The sequence below is a fragment of the Microtus pennsylvanicus genome, chromosome 15 (assembly GCF_037038515.1).
Source record: "Microtus pennsylvanicus isolate mMicPen1 chromosome 15, mMicPen1.hap1, whole genome shotgun sequence".
Taxonomy (NCBI): domain Eukaryota; kingdom Metazoa; phylum Chordata; class Mammalia; order Rodentia; family Cricetidae; genus Microtus; species Microtus pennsylvanicus.
Genome location: NC_134593.1, coordinates 14,111,590 through 14,129,498, shown reverse-complemented (window position 1 = coordinate 14,129,498; position 17,909 = coordinate 14,111,590). Strand labels below are relative to the sequence as shown.

Sequence of the window (17,909 nt, the reverse complement as noted above, 5' to 3'; positions counted from 1 at the left end):
CACTGGACTAGATCATCCATGCCGGGTGTATTCCCCCATCTCCCCTCCCCGCCTTATCACCCCTGCACCTCATTCTTTACATCCCTCTCGCTCTCCCGGTCTCCCCAGCATCTCTCCTCCCCCACCTGGCTCTGGCCTCCCCCTGCCTCCCCATCTGAAGCGCCGACTCCTCCCCCAAGCTCCTCTCCCCTCCCCTCCGCCTCACTCCACTCCTTGCCTGCATGCCAGGGTTTCTTTCCACCGTGGGGGTCTCGGAGCCTCCCATTCTCCACTCCACCTGCCTTCTTCCTCACCTCAGGAGTAGTGAGCCCCCATTTTTTTCTGCCTGGGCATCCTCCCTCCACTCCCCCCCCCATCATTGCCACTGACTCTTCTCCCCACCCTCTCCGCTCCGCTCCTCTCTGCCCCTTTAAATCTGCCTGGCCCAGCCTCCCCCTTGATGCTTTGGAGCAAACATTGATTTGTGCTGGGATGGAATTGGAATTTTGATTTTTTTTCCCTCTCCCAACCATAAGAAGAAAAAAATAAAAACACCCCCTCTTGCTAGCCCCCTCCTCTTTCCCATCTAGCTCCCAGCTCCTCTTTGCTGTCTCCGTTCAAGGCAGATTTTTTCCCCCTACATTCATTCTCACCCCCACCCTGCCACTATCTCACCCCCAACACTAGCCTGCACCTTCAGCCGAAGAGAGAGGGGACTCTCCCAAAGCTCCCCCACCTTCCTTCTCTGGTGGTGGCAGTCTTTCCGGAAGGGAAGGGGGTTTGGCTTGTCCGGGTGAGGTGTGAGTGGAGGGACCCTGCCATGGAAACTGCGCCCGGGAGGCAGCCTGAGCCCCAACCCACATGGTGAGTAACCTGTCCCCTCCCTTTCGCCAGTCTGCCCACCCCTACCCTCACCGCCCCCCCCCCACATCCCCATTCTACCATCGGCCCACCTGGGTCTGGGTTTCCAGCTACATTTTTACCTCCGCCTCCCCCGCACCCGGGTTTGCTAGCGAAGCCAAAGAATCAAGGCAGAGGGGTCCATATAGCCAAGGAAAGCAGGTGTCGGAAGACCCTGCCCCAGGCCCCTCCCAAGTCCCCCACCTCCAACTGCCATCCACACTCCACACTCTGGGGTTCTAGGTTGGAGAAGTAGGGCTCGGGATCGGGGCTGGGACCCCAAGTCCCGGGAGGCACCCTCTACAAGTTGGGAGGGATGGGAAAGCCCCCTTGCCTTCACGACTTAGGAGCTGCTGAAAGATGCTGCCCAGGGGGGATGGGAGGAGGGCTGGAGGGCGGTGCTGATGCCCTAGAGCCACCGGCAGGGGAGCGGCAGGCAAAGAAGGGGACCTCGCTCTCCACTTGCCTCGCTCTCTACTTGCACCCCTCTTTCTCCGCAGCCATTCAGGATGAGGGTCCGGCCCTGCCTGCCCGCGCTGGGGCCCCTCCGCCCAGCCCCGGTCTAACTGCCCCCGCCCCCAGGCCTCGCCCGGCCCCCAGGCCCCCAGCCGGCTCTCCAGCCCCAGGATGCGCTGAGTCGCCGGGGGGCTGAGGCCGCGCCAACTACATGCATGTCCCCCGGGGGCAAGTTCGACTTTGACGACGGGGGCTGCTACGTGGGGGGCTGGGAGGCGGGGCGGGCACATGGCTACGGCGTGTGCACCGGGCCCGGCGCCCAGGGAGAGTACAGCGGCTGCTGGGCGCACGGCTTCGAGTCGTTGGGTGTCTTCACGGGGCCCGGCGGACACAGCTACCAGGGCCACTGGCAGCAGGGCAAGCGCGAAGGGCTGGGCGTGGAGCGCAAGAGCCGCTGGACCTACCGCGGCGAGTGGCTGGGCGGGCTGAAGGGGCGCAGCGGCGTGTGGGAGAGCGTGTCCGGCCTGCGCTACGCCGGGCTCTGGAAGGACGGCTTCCAGGACGGCTACGGCACCGAGACCTACTCCGACGGAGGTGCGGGGCCCGGCCCACTACTGTCTGCCCGTCCGCGTGCGCCTCCCGCCGGCCTGCGGCGCGTGTGCCTTCCCCAGCCTTCCGCCCTCCACGCCCTGCTATTCCCTTCCTCCATCCTCCATCCCTAGCCATATGCGTGCGGTGCGCCAGCCTTCTGTTTCCAGTGTTCCCGTGTGTCCCTCACACCACACCATCCCCCCCAGCCCCCATCTTCCTGCCTCTCCCATCACCACCAAAGTCATACTTCCTCATTTGACAGTCTCCTGCATGCTTCTCCCTCACCCCTATCTTCCTGCCCCTTCCACTTACCCTCTCTACCTGTCTGACCCCTCTCCATCTAACGTATTCTTCCAGTCAGTTTGTGCTCTGCCGTCCTGTTTGTCTGTCACGTGCCATTTTTTTACACACCACCACCTGTCAGCCTGTGCATCACAGCCTCTGGGCCACCTGTCCTTCATACACTCCAGCCTGCTGGTTCCTCTGCCTTTCCCCAGTCCACTGACACTGCCAAAAATCCACGCATTTTATGCTACCTACATATCATCATCTGCTCTTCCACACTTACCAAACGAAGCCTGGCCTGTCCCTTCCCAGACCTCCACGCTAACTACTTCCCTTTCACTTGTCGCTTGGGCTTCCAGGGGCTTTGGGACCACGGATTGCTGGGGCTGGGAGCCCAGTGAAGTGTTCTGACTCTTTAACTCCTATACATCCACAGGCACCTACCAAGGCCAGTGGCAGGCCGGGAAGCGCCACGGCTACGGGGTGCGCCAGAGTGTACCCTACCACCAGGCGGCGCTTCTGCGCTCACCCCGCCGCACCTCCCTGGACTCGGGCCACAGCGACCCCCCGACGCCACCTCCGCCCCTACCCCTACCAGGAGATGAAGGAGGCAGCCCAGCCTCTGGCTCTCGAGGTGGCTTCGTGCTGGCGGGGCCAGGGGACGCCGATGGGGCGTCCTCCCGTAAGCGCATTCCAGCAGCAGGTGGATTCTTCCGCCGGTCACTGCTGCTCAGCGGGCTCCGGGCTGGTGGGCGCCGCAGCTCCCTGGGCAGCAAGAGGGGGTCTCTACGCAGCGAGGTGAGCAGCGAAGTTGGCAGTACAGGACCCCCGGGCTCTGAGGCCAGCGGGCCCCCTATCCCAGCGCCACCCGCCCTCATCGAGGGCTCAGCCACTGAGGTGTACGCTGGTGAGTGGCGTGCAGACCGGCGCAGTGGCTATGGAGTGAGCCAGAGATCCAACGGGCTGCGCTATGAAGGCGAGTGGCTGGGCAACCGAAGGCACGGATATGGACGCACCACCCGGCCCGATGGCTCCCGTGAGGAGGGCAAGTACAAGCGCAACCGGCTGGTGCACGGGGGACGTGTCCGCAGCCTCCTGCCTCTAGCCCTTAGACGGGGCAAAGTCAAGGAGAAGGTGGACAGGGCTGTCGAAGGTGCCCGTCGAGCTGTGAGTGCTGCCCGCCAGCGCCAGGAAATCGCTGCTGCCAGGTGGGCATCTGGTGCATAGATCAGAGAGGGGTTTTAAGAGGAGAGGACCCTCTGGGTGCTATGCTTAAAAGAGAGCTAAAAGCCAAGGCCTACAGCCTGCTGGGGAAGCATGAGCAGGCCTATGGAGTTGGCATGTTTAGACCTGAGGCTATAGGTGGATGTGGGTGTAACTTTGGGTGGCTGAGTGTTGGAGGGAGGTAGTAAGACTGCACCCCAGGGTATTTTGTGGAGACGTGTGCCTTTGTTGTAGCTGGGACAGTGGACACTGTTTGCGCAGGTCCGGAAACCTCCCTGGTCTTCCTCTTGCTTCAGGCCTCAGGCTGGGAGCATCCATTCTGGACAGAACAGCTTGGTCCCTTCCTCACTAGCTTCCAGGCTGACTTTATTTCAGCCTTGGCCCTGGCGGAGGTCTAGTTTTTACAGCTGAACTCCATTGTCTACCAGCTTGCCTTTCTCTGCCTCCTTCTGCTTCGGTTTGAAGGGAGGAGTCTTGCCTCTAAAGAAGACTTTTCTTTCAGTACATCAGAGTACATTTCCATGCAGCAGAGCTTTGTTATCTAAAGCAGTAATGACCAAGAAGAATATAACATAAGCCACTTGTGTTGGCACACGCCTTTAATCCCAGTGTTCAGGAAACAGAGGCAGGCGGATCTCTGAGTTTGAGGCTGGTCTTCAGAGATAGTTACAGAACAACCAGGCCTACAAAAAGAGACCCTGTCTCAAAAAAAAAGGGAAAAAGAAAAAAGATTAAAAAGAGACAAGTTACAAGTTAAATAAATTTTAATAATATATTTGTATTTAAGCCATATTCCAAAAAATTTTATTTTTTAACCAATTATAATTTACATTCCTTCTGGATTCTTTAAAACGTTGCATGTATTTTTCGCTTACAGCACATCAGTTCTGTTTGAGACCAGTGACATTTTGAGTGCTTAATAGTTCTATGGATTCTGACCACTGAATTAGATAACACAGACCTAAGAATAACCAAAATTCATTTGGAATGGAACTCAGAGACCCTTGCTTTGTATGGCTCACACCCATTTGAGGGCCAGTGATCAGGATATGCCCAAATATGTATCAATTAATTTTTGAATTATGTAATGGGCAGGCTGTTGTTGATGTGCACATGTGTGAATATGATTAAGTATGAACGTGTGTGAACATCCTGAGGAGATGACTAGGACAGAGAATATGCATCTGTAGATGTGTCTGAGCGTATGGGTACTAGAACCTAGCGCCGTAAGCCAGGACAGAGGGAGATCGGAGCATCAGGAAGCATTTTGGGCTCGGCAGGGTGGAGGCATGTGCAGGGGGGAAAAACTGATCTCACTAACTAGAAGATCAGGCAGTGGGAAGAAGCTGGCTGGTCTCCCCAGCAACAGGCCTGGCAACCCTGATTGGCTGCTGGCTGCCATGGTAACAGTAGAGCCTCAGCAGCAGGTACATCTGCCAGGTATCTTGAGTCTGGCCTGATGCCTGAGCATAGATGAAGTCTATTGCCGAGACTTGATAATCCACACCCTCCATGTCAAAAGCCACAGATTTGTGGCCATCAACGTAACTCAGTCCAACCCAAGGGTGAACCTCAGAGCCACTCAGAACAGCTCAGTTCCAGGACAGGGTTAGTCATAAACATTCTCAAAACCCCGAATACAACAGGGTTATCATGTCCCTCCCAGTAGGCTCTGAAGTCCTAAGCCCAGCAGCTTTGAAGGAGGGAAGCTGACTATATGCCCAGCGTACACAGTAGGAAGTTCACCTAGACGTATAGTGAACGCCACCAACCACCAGACACAAACTGCCTTCCTTGGATGGTTTTTAAGAAGGCCCATGACAAAAAAGAGTCAGACCCATAGCAAGTTTATCTGGTCATTTCTGCTCCTTTGTGCCTCGCTTCAGTCCAGATTACAGCAACTGGAGGACTCTAAACCACCCAACAGCAGAGGGTGGAATGGAGGGGAGACTTGAGGAAGCATCTGAAAACAGAGAACTGAGAAGCAGTGATGGAGCGAGGGCTGACAATAAAGCGAACTGAACACGAGGAGGAGCAGGCTAGGACAGCAAGTGGGGTACAGAAAGCGGACTGGATTTACATGGGCAGAACTGCGAAAGTGAGACAGCGGGTACACTGGCAGGGAAAGGCGATCCGGCTGTGAGAGAGAGTTCTAGATCTCAGAGATGCACTGGGGTGGGCAGAGGCAGCACCAGGAACAAAGGAGAAGGCTGTGACAATAGATTAGGCCAAACGAAAGCAAGATGAAAACTTTCCCGGCAGGGAAATCAAGACCGGATGAAGTAGGGTTAAATAAAGAGGTTTACAGTTGGAAATGGAAAGAGACAAAAGGGCGGTTGAACTAGGTGGGGGGCATCATCACGATCAGAGCAAAATAAGGGTACCGGACAGTGCCTTACACCCACAGAAAAGTGACCCTAGGGGGCAGGAGGGGTTGGTAGGATCTGAAGGCAACAGGGTTGCGGAGCAGTTGCCAAGAAAGCACAGGCTCATTAAGTAGGAGCAGTCCAGCAGTGGATAACAGAGCTGCGAGGAGGGGAGCTGGCCCTGCAGCTGGAAGAGTGAAGTGTTACTACAGGACCTAAGGGTGGAAGGGCGTGCGAGGAGAGGGTGTGATGACAGGTATACAGCCCAGGACTAAGCCTAGAAACCAGTCCCGGCCCGCAGCCTGCTTTGTGTAGAGACATGAGGACTCCAGAGAAAGCTCAAATCAGGCAGATGTGATGTGGTCGGGAGAGGGGAAGGGGCTGGAGCAACAGAGCGTGGACAAAGTGATATGGCGGGAAGTCAGACAAGTCCCTGTCCCTGGGACCCAACAGGGCAGCAGACGCCCTCCTAAAAGCAGTGGCAGCCAGCAGCGTCGCGGAGAAGGCTGTGGAGGCAGCGCGAATGGCCAAACTGATAGCGCAGGACCTACAACCCATGTTAGAGGCCCCAGGTGAGGTGCGGGTATCCTGCGGGAGGGGAGAGTTCCTTGGGGAGCTGGAGAGGCACTTGCGGGTGGGGGACATGGAGATCTGGGGGTGGAAAAGACAAAGGGATGGAGGGTGTCTTGGAGGTGGACCTGAGCATGTATGAGGCAAGGTAATGGAAGGTTTGGGGTCTGGTAATGAGAAACTCTGAGCCTGGAGGTAACCAGAACCCTGGAAGGTGCTAATCAAGGAATCAAGCTGCAAGTGTCTCTGGCTCCTGGCCAGTTAAACCCCACTGATTCCTAGCTGTTCCTGCCCAGGCCGCAGACCCAGACATGATTCAGGCGGTTCTGACACAGAGCCTTTGGATGAGGACAGCCCTGGGGTATACGAGAATGGACTGACCCCCTCAGAGGGCTCTCCGGAACTGCCCAGCAGCCCCGCCCACTCCCACCAACCTTGGAGAGCCCCTGCCTGCCGGAGCCCACTGCCTCCTAGAGGGAACTGGGGTCCCTTCTCCAGTCCTAAAGCTTGGCCCGAGGAGTGGGGAGGTCCTGGGGAGCAGGCAGAAGAACTAGCCGGCTATGAGGCTGAGGATGAGGCCGGGATGCAGGGTCCAGGACCCAGAGATGGTTCCCCACTTCTCGGAGGCTGCAGTGACAGTTCAGGAAGCCTTCGAGAGGAGGAGGGGGAAGATGAAGAGTCCTTGCCCCAACTGAGGGCCCCAGGAGGCTCAGAGTCTGAGCCTGCCACCACACCAGTTTTGAGGGGCCTGTCTTCAAGGGGTCCTGATGCTGGGTGCCTGATGGAAGAGCTTGAGGAGCCTGCTGCCACCGAGAGGCCTGCCCAGCCGGTGAGCCCCCCCCCCTTTTATGCCCTCTTAGTTGCAAAGCTCTCACCCCTTCCAGACTTCTGTATAATCCCCCTGAGGGACTTCAATTTCCCATAGCTTCCTCTCTACCTGGCCAGTCTTGGACCATATCCCACTTCAAAAAAAAAAAAGAGGGGGTAACTTTCCAGCTCAGAGGAACCTTGGAGACCTTCAAGTCCAGCCTTCTCAGGGGGCGGTTAGTAAACAGACCCCAGGCACTTAACTAACCTACCCTTAGCTAAAACTAAGAATTAGTGGAAGAATCAGACCACTTTTTCCTGCTCTCCTTCCATATGATTTCCCCGCCCCGGTTTCCTGCTCCACCCCCACCCCCACCTCCATACTTTCTCTCTTTGGTGCCCAGAAATAGGAAAAAATTGTTCCTCCCAACCCTCACTCACCCTCCCTCTCCTGGGAAGAAGGGAATGGGGGGAGAGGCATAAAATCGGGAGAGGCGGAGAGTTTCTCCAGAACCCTCTGCTCTGATTGGATTCCAGGCCTTCTCCCATCTCCTAGCAACCACATCCTCCCTCTGCCTTACTGCAGTACTGGCTGCTGCTGCCAATGTCTGCTACTAAGGCCAGGCACCTTCTGCTTTGCCCACATGATGTGCTGAGGATGGGGGAGAGTGGTGGTGGGTGGGAGGAGGCAGTGCTGTCTGTCTTCAGAGTGTGAGGCCAGGGCCCTGTGTAGGAAGAAGGGAGGTGCTTCATGATCTGAAATGAGGGTGGACTCTTCCACTCCTACCTGTGCAGGGAGGATTCTGGGACCCTTCGGTTTTGTTACTAAAGCCGGGACAGGGAGGTGGGACCTAGCACTTGGCTTCAAGGACTGAACCCACTCCACCCTCTGTCTCTTTAGGGAGCTGCCAACCCCCTGGTGGTGGGAGCCGTGGCCTTGCTGGACCTCAGCCTGGCGTTCCTGTTCTCCCAGCTGCTCACCTGAGGCAACATCCTGGCCTCCTGGCTTTGGCTGCCTGCCTCTCCACCCACTTTGACCTGCCTTTTTCTCTTTCCCCTCCTACTTTGTGTTCTCTCTCTCTCTCTTTCCTTTTTTTCTGTGCCCCTTTCTTTTTGTCTCTTGCTTCTCCGTTCCCTCTCTTCTTTGAGATGGTCTCACTTATTCTGGACCTGTCTCTGATCTTCCTCGTTTTCTCTCCCACCCAACCCCTTCTCTCTCTAGATTGTTTACATATGAAGGGCTGTTCTCCCTCAGAGCTACAGAGTTGGCTCTCTTCTCTGAGATACACAAATCTAAGTCAGACCATTGCCCCCATATCCTCCCCAACCTTTTCTTTAAGTCAAAACTTCACCAAGGGTGGGGGTTTGGTATCCTGAGGAGTCTCCTGGAATCTGAGTGGAGAGGAGAAAAAAAATAAGAAGTTACTGAACGCCAGACAAGGCACTGGCTGAGTCACTTGGGGCCTACTGGCCCAAATGGAAAACTGCAAGAGAGAAGCCTCCACTCAGACCTCCAGAACCCAGCTAAGTTCTTGCCTAACTTGATCCTTGCCCCAGGGAGAAAAGGGAGTGAGCTACAGGAAACTCCCTCTACGCTCCCTCTCCGTTCCTCCTCAGCCAGTCCCTCTTCCAACCCCCAAGGATGGCATATCATGCCAAGAGCAATGTGAAAAGCAACAACAAAAAAACTATTTGGTGCAGCCAGCCCACTCCTCTCAGACTCTGCCACTCACCTCTCTACCCTTTTCTGCCCCCTAAGATTTATTTGGTTGGTCTGGACTCACTTGTGGCCTTTGATTAAACTCCCAAGGGGCCTGAAGAAGGCACTTCTGCAGAGGGTTAGAGGCACTAGAGCAAGCGAGGACTCCGCTCCTCAGTACTGGCAGTCGTGGGGAGCACTTCTGGAGGCTGGAGACAAGATAAGAACAAAAGGGCAGCAGAAGCTGCAACAAGTCTAGCCGTTCCCACCCCATCACCTCAGAGTCCTGTGAGGTGGGAAAACAAAAGACAGTCAAAGGAAGCTGATGTCTCCCACACTCCCCAGGCAGGGCAGAGGTGGACGGCAACCCCAGGTGAGAAGTGGGTGAAGAGCCCTGTTTGAGAAATGGCTGATCCCTCTGGGGACAGAAAGCTCTACACGAGGGAACGGTAGAGCCCAGGGGAACTTTCCTTCCCTGCATGAGGCAGAGGCAAGCTGCCTGCCAACCCCTTCCTCAAGGAATGGCCTTGCCCAGGAATGCCCACCACACACTCTCTTCTTATTTTTCTAGCCAACCTCTGTTTACTCCTTGGCCTGCCTTCCTCCTTCCTCCCTTCTCAACCTTTACTTCTGGTTTCTCTTTCATGGAATTTGGGATTGACGTTATACAACCGTGCCGCCAACACCAAGTCTTGCAGGAAAAAAAAAATACAAAGAAATTTAACAAAAAAAAAGTATATTAATAAAAAAGTTCCAAAAAGGGGGGACTGTCATCTCTGTGGGGTGCAATGATTTCAAATTCAAGCTCTCTTGAGTGTCACCTGGTAGGGTGGGTGAAAAAGGAGCCTCATTCTAGGCTCCTTTCCCAAAGTGCAAAAGACTGAGGCCAGAGGTCAGAAATCTCAAGAAAGCACGGTTGGGCGGCCCTAGAGGGGCGGGGTCCCGTGGTAGAGGCGGGGAAGAAGGAAGGACCCAAGCACCATCCCCAGCTCTGTCTCGTACCAGGAAGTGCTGGGTGGGGGGGAGAGAAGCAGAGTTGACACCGAAGCCAGGTGAGGTTGCGACCGGGAAACTGATGCCACCTGAGATGGAAGGGGAGCAAGAAATCTCGCAAAGGAAATAGTGCAAGGATCCAGAAGGAAAAACTAGAAATGAGCGATCAGTCCGAGAAGGAAAGCGAGAAATGTACTAGGCTTTAGCGCAAGCGCAGTAAAAACAGACACGGGGTGGGGCAAGGACGCCTGCGTAGTGGGAATGTCCTTGCGAGGCGGGATGGTGGCTCTCAGATCCAGGTGGGAGGTAAATGTGGGCACAGTTTTACGGTGGTGGTGGGACGCAAGCTCTTAAAGAACTTGGCACAGGGCGATTCTGGCTACCTGGCTGGAACATGTTAAAGCCTTTCTACTCCCGGGCTCTGCCCTCAGGATGGTGCCTTCGTTGAAACTTCAGGACCTAATTGAAGAGATACGCGGGGCCAAGACTCAGGCCCAGGAACGGGAAGTGATCCAGAAGGAGTGTGCTCAAATTCGGGCCTCCTTCCGCGATGGGGACCCCCTGCAGAGGCATCGCCAGCTGGCCAAACTGCTCTACGTCCACATGTTGGGCTACCCCGCCCACTTTGGACAGGTACTGGCCTGAGATAGCTCGAGGATTTGAGGAAGATGACCAGTGGGCCCCTTTGCGTATCTGCACCCCATTTGTGTTTCTTCAGTTTTTTTGTACTATTTTGAGAAAGGTTCTCTATGTAGCCCAGGCTGGCCTTAGAACTGGCGAAAATCCCCACCTCCCTTTCAGTGTTGGGATTTCAGGCATGCCTCATTCCGCCCATCTAAATCCTTTAGTTTCTGAGCCTTTTATCCATTACCCTAGTAGTGACTCCTTAGCCAACCCCGTTCTTAGCACCTTCCCATCCTCTCCCAGCCTCACTCCTACACAGGTCCCTGAAACCTGCCTGCCATCATCTGGATCTCCACTTAAGTTTCTGGTTAAAGAGAGCGTGATGAAATATGATTTCTCACAAGTTAATCTGGCCTTAAGAAGGATATGGCTGCGAAATTAGTGCTGTGGTTTCGCACTACCCTTCCCGCTCTGCCTCCTCCCCTGTAGATGGAGTGCCTGAAACTGATCGCCTCCCCCAGATTCACAGACAAGAGGGTGGGCTACCTGGGGGCGATGCTCCTATTGGATGAGAGGCACGATGCCCATCTGCTCATTACCAACAGCATCAAGAAGTGAGAGGGTTCTGGGGCATTTGAAATCAGGGCGTTGGGAGAGTGGGAACTGCAAAATCCCAGAGGGCTGCCTGCTACCAGTACTGGAAAGAACTAGTTTTCTTCCTCTTGACTGGCCATCCTTCCAAACCCTACAGTGACTTGAGCCAAGGGATTCAAGCAGTTCAAGGTCTGGCCCTGTGCACTCTGAGCGCCATGGGCTCTGCTGAGATGTGCCGGGACCTCGCCACTGAGGTGGAGAAGCTGCTCCTGCAGCCCAGCCCCTATGTGCGGAAGAAGGTGGGATGCAGACCGCTAGGTGTTTGCCTCTTCAGAAGGTGTTCCCAACCTGGCCTGTGGGAGAAGTGTGGAGTCTAATTTCGTGACCCTATCTGAGGCCCTTGATTTCCGCAGGCTGTTTTGGCCGCCGTGCACATGATTCGGAAGGATCCCGAACTCTCCAACATCTTCCTCCCACCTTGTGCCAAACTGCTCCGTGAGCGCCATCATGGTAAGAGCACAAGGCCCTCCACCATCCACTTCTGGTCTGGCTCTGAAATGACGTGAGAAGCAAATCAGGAAAACCCACTCCCTGGACAAGGGTGGTGCACACACACAAACTGTCCCATGGCCTGGCCCACCATTCACTGCCCCGCCCTGACCCCAGGCATCCTGCTGGGCACCATCACGCTGATCATGGAGCTCTGTGAGAGAAGCCCTGCAGCCCTCAGGCACTTTCGCAAGGTGGGATAGTGAAGGGGCAGGCCGTGGGGCAGGCAAGCGCGGGTGGTGGGTGAAGAATTGGGACTGATGGTTGAGAAGAGAAGAGGCATGCCCGGACAAGGCTGCCTGTGCACGTCTCTTTCCAGATAGTACCCCAGCTGGTACAGATCCTCCGGACTCTGGTGACAACAGGATACTCCACAGAGCACAGCATCTCTGGTGTCAGCGATCCCTTCTTGCAGGTAGGCTGAGGCTCACTTGTATCCCCAGAACAGGAAAGACTTCACAGGAACACCATGGCCAGTAGTCACGTCCGGTTTTTGGCATAGTCCAAGTGACAAGCTCAGGATTGTTCTAGTCACCCTAGAACTGGGGGTAGGGAATGGAAGGTGATTACCGAAGAGTCATGAGCCACCATGTGGTTGCCGGGAATTGAACTCATGACCTTTGGAAGAGCAGGCAATGCTCTTGACCACTGAGCCATTTCTCCAGCCCTGAAGAGTCAGAAAATCAAGTTTGGTAACCAGTTTGGTTCCAAAGCCAGGTGTGGTGGCACATCCCTTTAGTTCCAGCACTTGGGAGGCAGAGGCAGAGGCATCTATGCAAGTTCAAGGCCAGCCTGGTCTACAAAACAAATTTCAGAATAGCCAAGGCTGCACAGAGAAACCATGTCTTGAAAAACAAAAAAGGCCTGTTCCAAACTCCCCTACCTCTACACAACTCTAACCTGCCAGGGGCCAAGGGATCTGTGGAGGTGAAAGGGAAGGGTGGGAAGTAGGGGGAGTCAGAGCCCTCGCTGCCCACAGACCCATGGCATTATCCTCCAAACCCCTCTCATCCAATCTCAGGTCCAGATACTTCGTCTCCTTCGGATCCTGGGACGGAACCATGAAGAGAGCAGTGAGACCATGAATGACCTGCTGGCCCAGGTGAGAGGCACCCCTTAGGCATGTGGTTTCTTAGGGTCCCTCAACCCAGAACTTCCTCACATGACCTTTTATCATGCAGAGGTCATAATTGCCTTTCTGTTCCCCTGAAACCAATGAATTCCCTGAAGGAAGGACATAGTGTGTCGTTATGGTATTCTTCCACCAATGAATTCCCTGAAGGAAGGACATAGTGTGTCATTGTGCTGTTGTCCCGGTGTGTAGGTTGGTCCTAACACAATAGAGTCTGGGGAACTTTGTTAGGGGCTGAAGTGTAGTAAGGAGGCGAGCAGGCCTGTTTTTCGTACCACTTGGCTCCCACACGGCTAGCTTTACACCCGAAATAACAACGCACAAATCGTATTCATTTAAACACTGCCTGGCCCCTTAGTTCTAGCCTCTTCTTAGCTAATTCTCACATCTTGATTAACCCATTTCTATTAATCTGTGTAGCACCACGAGGTGGTGGCTTACTGGGTAAGATACAGCATGTCTGACCCGGCGGCTGGCTCCATGGCGTCTGACCCAGAGAGGAGAGGCATGGTGATTGCCTCACTTCCCTCTTCCAGCATTCTGTTCTGTCTACTCCACCCACCTAAGGGCTGGCCTATCAAATGGCCAAGGCAGTTTCGTTATTAACCAATGAAATCAACACAAAACAGAAGACCCTCCCATATCACTGAAGGATTCTAGAAATCACAGGGCAACTTGAGCCCTGTGCTGATATGCCTCTCCCGCCATCCACACAGGTGGCCACCAACACAGACACCAGCCGAAACGCAGGCAATGCCGTCCTATTGGAGACAGTGCTGACCATCATGGACATCCACTCTGCAGCGGGCCTCCGGGTACCGTTATATCCCCATGTGTTCTCCAGCTGTGGCTCCACCTGCCCAGCTGGTCCTGGTCACTGGCTTCTCCCCAGCGCCCATCATGGAGGAGATCCCACTGAACAAGTGGATTCTTCTCTGACTGCCTCCATCTTCTTCTTCCCATAGGTTCTAGCTGTTAACATTCTTGGCCGTTTCTTGCTCAACAATGACAAGAATATTAGGTAACAACCCCCGGTGTCTGGCTAGACTGTCGCACTGCACATCTGGCCTTCTGCATGCCTCCATCTTGGCCCACCTAACTCTTACCTATACCTGAGCAGCATAGGGTGTCCAGGCAGATGACCTCATATGGCATGGTCTCTCTTACTCTGACCAGGTATGTGGCACTAACGTCGTTGCTTCGGCTGGTGCAGTCCGATCACAGTGCTGTACAGCGTCATCGGTCCACCGTGGTAGAATGTCTCCAGGAAACAGATGCCTCCCTCAGCAGGTAAGCAGAGGGAGAAGGGGACAGAGCAGAGGACACACAAGGTGCCTGAGGTCAGTGGAGCTGGAGCGGGGTAACCTGGGCCATCTGCCTGGACGCCTCTCTCCTGCCAGGCGGGCCCTGGAGCTGAGCCTGGCCCTGGTGAACAGCTCCAACGTGCGAGCCATGATGCGGGAGCTGCAGGCCTTCCTGGAATCCTGCCCCCCTGATCTTCGGGCTGATTGTGCTTCCGGCATCCTATTGGCTGCGGAGAGGTGAGATGGCAAGTGCCTAGGAGTCAGAGGGTGCGGCCTGGGGAGGGATGCTGATGAGTCATGTCCCCCTAGGTTTGCTCCAAGCAAGCGGTGGCACATAGACACCATCCTGCACGTGCTGACCACGGTGAGACGGGGTAGTCGGGGAGTTGGGGAGGAGCGGGCAGAGCTCACTGCTCTGACTTGGGCACATCTCTCCGTATCCAGGCAGGCACCTATGTGAGAGATGACGCGGTGGCCAACCTGACCCAGCTGATTGGGGAGGCCCAGGAGCTTCACGCCTACTCTGTGCGCCGCCTCTACAGTGCCTTAGCAGAAGACATCTCCCAGGTCTCACTCTCCTTCCCCAGCTCCGGCTCACCAACCTTTCCAGCACTAGGATTTGAGTGGTTTTCCTCCTAGCATAGCAGCCAGAAGCTGGTCGAGGACAAAGCCCACCTCTTGCTTAGGCTTCTCTCCTGGCCCTGGTGCCTACCGACTGCAACTGCAGATGCAACTTTTCTTCCTTAACGTTCTAGAATGCCGGCCTCCCAGGCAGTCTTCAGGAGCAAATGAGATGTATTAAAGCTTGGTGCATACATTCATTTCTGTTATTACTTTCAGTGCTGAGTGGATTAACAGGTGCCAGCTGATATCTATAACTCCCCTCTGTCAACTTTAATAGAGTGGGCAGAAAGCTTCTCAGGGCTCCATCATGTGACCAGGCCCTATAGTTTCGGTGCTTGCCCACCAGAGGGCAGTAGAAACCAAAATGCCAAGACAGCCCGCTAACAAGCTTAACCCTTCCCTGCCAACCCCATGATCTGCTGTAAAAGAACTCTGTAGGGTCTAGAAGAGAGGAGGCCCCCAGCTAGCTCAGCCGTGTCTCTTTCCCCACACAGCAACCACTGGCTCAGGTGGCAGCCTGGTGCATCGGCGAGTATGGGGACCTCCTACTGGAGGGTAACTGTGAGGAAACCGAGCCTTTGCAGGTGAGAGCTGAGGAGTGGGAGGTACACCGGAGAGGACTCTTCAAGACAGACATGGCCTGTGGGCATGAACTGTTGCCCACTCCTGAAGGTGGAAGAGGAAGAGGTGCTGGCGCTGCTGGAGAAAGTGCTGCAGTCCCATCTGTCCCTGCCCGCCACCCGAGCCTATGCTCTCACAGCCCTCATGAAGCTCAGCACCCGGCTCCCGGGAGGTAACAAGTAAGAAGGAAGTCCCAGGCCTTGAAAGATGTCCCTTCATTGTGGCTCCTAGTCTTTGAACTCTCCAGGAACACGCCCCTCTCTCCGGCCCCCTAGTCCTTAGGAATCTGCTCTTGAGCCACGTATATTAGATGTCTCCTTACTCTGTGAGGCTTCCGCTTTCCCTTTCGTCCTGGAGGGGAAGAGCAAGCCGACTGCCATTGCTTCTCACAGGCCACGTTGTGGCCCAGTCGTATCCGCCAGGTGGTCTCCATCTATGGGAGCTGTGTGGACATAGAGCTTCAGCAGCGGGCTGTGGAGTATAATACGCTCTTCCAGAAATATGACCACATGAGGTACGTGAGCTTCAAACTCCATGTTCCCCAAGTGCTCCCTTCTAGATAACCTTGCTCTCTGTGGTGAGCATCTCCCATTTATAGCTGGCATTGATCTGGTTCCCAGTCCTCATCTGCTGTCTTAGGAAACCAGAACGGCACTTGCAACCCTACATGTGACCCTGAATGTGACCCTGCATGCGACCCTGCATGCAACCCTACATGCAACCCCGCATGCCCAGGGCCCTCTTCTGTTCCTAAATGCTTCTGTGCAACCGTAGGGCTCACACAGAGGGACCCTTGCATCCCATCCCCTCAGGGCTGCCATCCTGGAAAAGATGCCTCTCGTGGAGCGCAGTGACCCTCACGCTGATGAAGAAGGAAAGGAAAACAAAGCCGGGGCCCAGCTCTTGGAAGCGTCAGCCCCTGTCCCCACAGAGCCCCAGGTGAGGAGGCTGGTAGACCTGAGTAAAGAGGACTTCTGGGGGTGTCCACGCCCTGCCATGACCCCCCCCCCGCCCTTTTTCCCAGGCCGCTAAGCTCTTGGATCTGCTCGATCTCCTGGATGACACTCCTGAGCATGCTCAGCACCTTCCTCCTCTCGATCCTTCCCCCGGGGAAACCTTGGTCCACCTCCTGGACCTTCCCTGTGCACCTCCAGCCCCTGGTAAGCCTCAGCAAAGGGAGTAGCTGGAAATGTGTCACTTTCTGTCTGAGCCAAGGACAGAGACACCATCTTAGTAGGCAAAGGTTTTCATCCCATGCCAGTTCTGTCTTGGTTCTCTAGAACGACCTTCTTTGTCGTAGTTCTTACCCCAGGCTGCAGGCCTATTTCCGCTCCAGGCTGTATCATATCCCACTACCCACTCCACTGGCCCCTTCAACCCTCAAATTCTTCCACCTCAAACACTTGACATTTCATGTTCTTTCCCCAGCACCTCAAATGACTAGCTCATGCTCTCTCTTCAGGCTTCAGCTAAATGTCAACCGCCTCATCCTCTCTCCCCTGCTTAACTTAGTTCTCCCCAGTTACTTTTGACTTCTTGTCTCTAGTATCATGGCGATGATTATCTTGCATTTTGTTGTCGTGTTGTGGCCCCGTCCCCGCACTAGACGGTCAGCTCTCACCTCAGCTTGTCTGGCTTCTCATTTGAAAGGGGGCAGTGCAGAGCCGAGATTTGCTTGCTCCATTTTGATCGGGTGAGCTGATAGCTGTGCTATGTTAAGCCTGAGCACTGTGCTGCCTCTCTCCCTTCTCCAGTTCCCATCCCTAGTCTCCGAGTGTTCGAGCGTGAAGGCGTCCGACTGGACCTGACCTTCGTGCGGCCTCTGGAAACCCCAGCCTTGCTCTTAGTCACTGCCACCACCACCAACTCCTCGAGGGAGGACGTTACCCACTTTGTTTGCCAGGCAGCTGTGCCCAAGGTTTGGAAAAATAGGGTTCAGCCATGTGTGGTAGCTCATGCCTGTAATTCTAGAGCTTGGGAAGTTGAGGCAGGGGAATCACTGTTTGAGGCCAAGTTGGGCTACTTTGTCAAAAAGAAAGAAGAAAAAATTAGGTTTCAGAGGTGGTACAGGCACTCTTGGAGGAAAGACCAGAGAGTGTAGAGGTGGGTGGGAGACCGAGTGAAGCGGAAAAGGGTGATGTGGACCGTTTGGGAGCCACGGAGCGTGGAGGACTGCCCGAGCCCAGCCAGAGGTCTTACTATGCTCTGCCCAAACCTCCCATTTTCAGAGTTTCCAGCTGCAGCTACAGGCCCCCAGTGGGGACACAATTCCAGCTCAGGGTGGCCTTCCTATCACCCAGCTCTTCAGAATCCTCAATCCTAACAAGGTGAGTTGTCAGACCCTGTGAACAGGAGACATGGGGACAATCAGGGCCCTAACCCTCCCTGGTCTCTGTTTTGTTTGTAGGCAACGCTGCGACTAAAGCTACGCCTCACCTACAACCACTTTGGCCAGCCGGTACAGGAGATCTTTGAGGTGGATAACTTGCCCGTGGAGACGTGGCAGTAACTTGCTGTGGTCTGTGTCTGACCTGGGTGTTGCCAGGCTCTTGGTATCTTATTCAAGGAATGGAAATAAAGGCACTCATAAA

The 17,909-nt window shown here is 55.0% G+C and overlaps 2 protein-coding genes across 4 annotated transcripts; both read left to right on the top strand.

The window, feature by feature from the left end:
• Positions 1 to 208: 208 nt before the first annotated feature.
• Jph4 (junctophilin 4) lies at positions 209 to 9,650 on the top strand. The gene is made up of 6 exons (XM_075948976.1): positions 209 to 843; positions 1,380 to 1,929; positions 2,648 to 3,419; positions 6,255 to 6,373; positions 6,668 to 7,200; positions 8,080 to 9,650. The coding sequence occupies exons 2-6, from the start codon at positions 1,551 to 1,553 to the stop codon at positions 8,161 to 8,163; spliced, it is 1,887 nt and encodes a 628-aa protein (XP_075805091.1). The 5' UTR covers positions 209 to 843; positions 1,380 to 1,550; the 3' UTR covers positions 8,164 to 9,650.
• Positions 9,651 to 9,833: 183 nt separating this feature from the next.
• Ap1g2 (adaptor related protein complex 1 subunit gamma 2) lies at positions 9,834 to 17,908 on the top strand. Of its 3 annotated transcripts, none has more exons than XM_075949532.1 (22): positions 9,834 to 9,929; positions 10,302 to 10,503; positions 10,984 to 11,108; positions 11,246 to 11,387; positions 11,502 to 11,598; positions 11,755 to 11,831; positions 11,957 to 12,052; positions 12,659 to 12,739; positions 13,486 to 13,584; positions 13,735 to 13,790; positions 13,946 to 14,059; positions 14,170 to 14,310; positions 14,383 to 14,437; positions 14,518 to 14,640; positions 15,192 to 15,281; positions 15,370 to 15,497; positions 15,728 to 15,832; positions 16,131 to 16,257; positions 16,343 to 16,478; positions 17,073 to 17,236; positions 17,547 to 17,645; positions 17,726 to 17,908. In XM_075949532.1, exons 2-22 carry the CDS (start codon positions 10,303 to 10,305, stop codon positions 17,825 to 17,827), a joined length of 2,358 nt encoding a protein of 785 aa, XP_075805647.1. In that variant the 5' UTR covers positions 9,834 to 9,929; position 10,302; the 3' UTR covers positions 17,828 to 17,908. The 3 variants fall into 3 exon arrangements, with proteins under 3 accessions (XP_075805647.1, XP_075805649.1, XP_075805648.1); XM_075949533.1 differs by lacking the exon at positions 9,834 to 9,929 and adding an exon at positions 10,136 to 10,176; XM_075949534.1 differs by lacking the exon at positions 11,755 to 11,831 and having other exon boundaries at positions 9,881 to 9,929.
• The last annotated feature ends 1 nt before the right edge of the window (position 17,909 follows it).

Excerpts from the sequence above, each read along its gene's own strand:
- Jph4 (XM_075948976.1), top strand. The coding sequence starts at position 1,551 with ATGTCCCCCGGGGGCAAGTTCGACTTTGACGACGGGGGCTGCTACGTG. Across the intron at positions 1,930-2,647 it reads CGAGACCTACTCCGACGGAG|GCACCTACCAAGGCCAGTGG; the intron begins GTGCGGGGCCCG and ends ATACATCCACAG. Across the intron at positions 3,420-6,254 it reads CAGGAAATCGCTGCTGCCAG|GGCAGCAGACGCCCTCCTAA; the intron begins GTGGGCATCTGG and ends GGGACCCAACAG.
- Ap1g2 (XM_075949532.1), top strand. The coding sequence starts at position 10,303 with ATGGTGCCTTCGTTGAAACTTCAGGACCTAATTGAAGAGATACGCGGG. Across the intron at positions 13,585-13,734 it reads ACTCTGCAGCGGGCCTCCGG|GTTCTAGCTGTTAACATTCT; the intron begins GTACCGTTATAT and ends TTCTTCCCATAG. Across the intron at positions 14,311-14,382 it reads ATCCTATTGGCTGCGGAGAG|GTTTGCTCCAAGCAAGCGGT; the intron begins GTGAGATGGCAA and ends ATGTCCCCCTAG.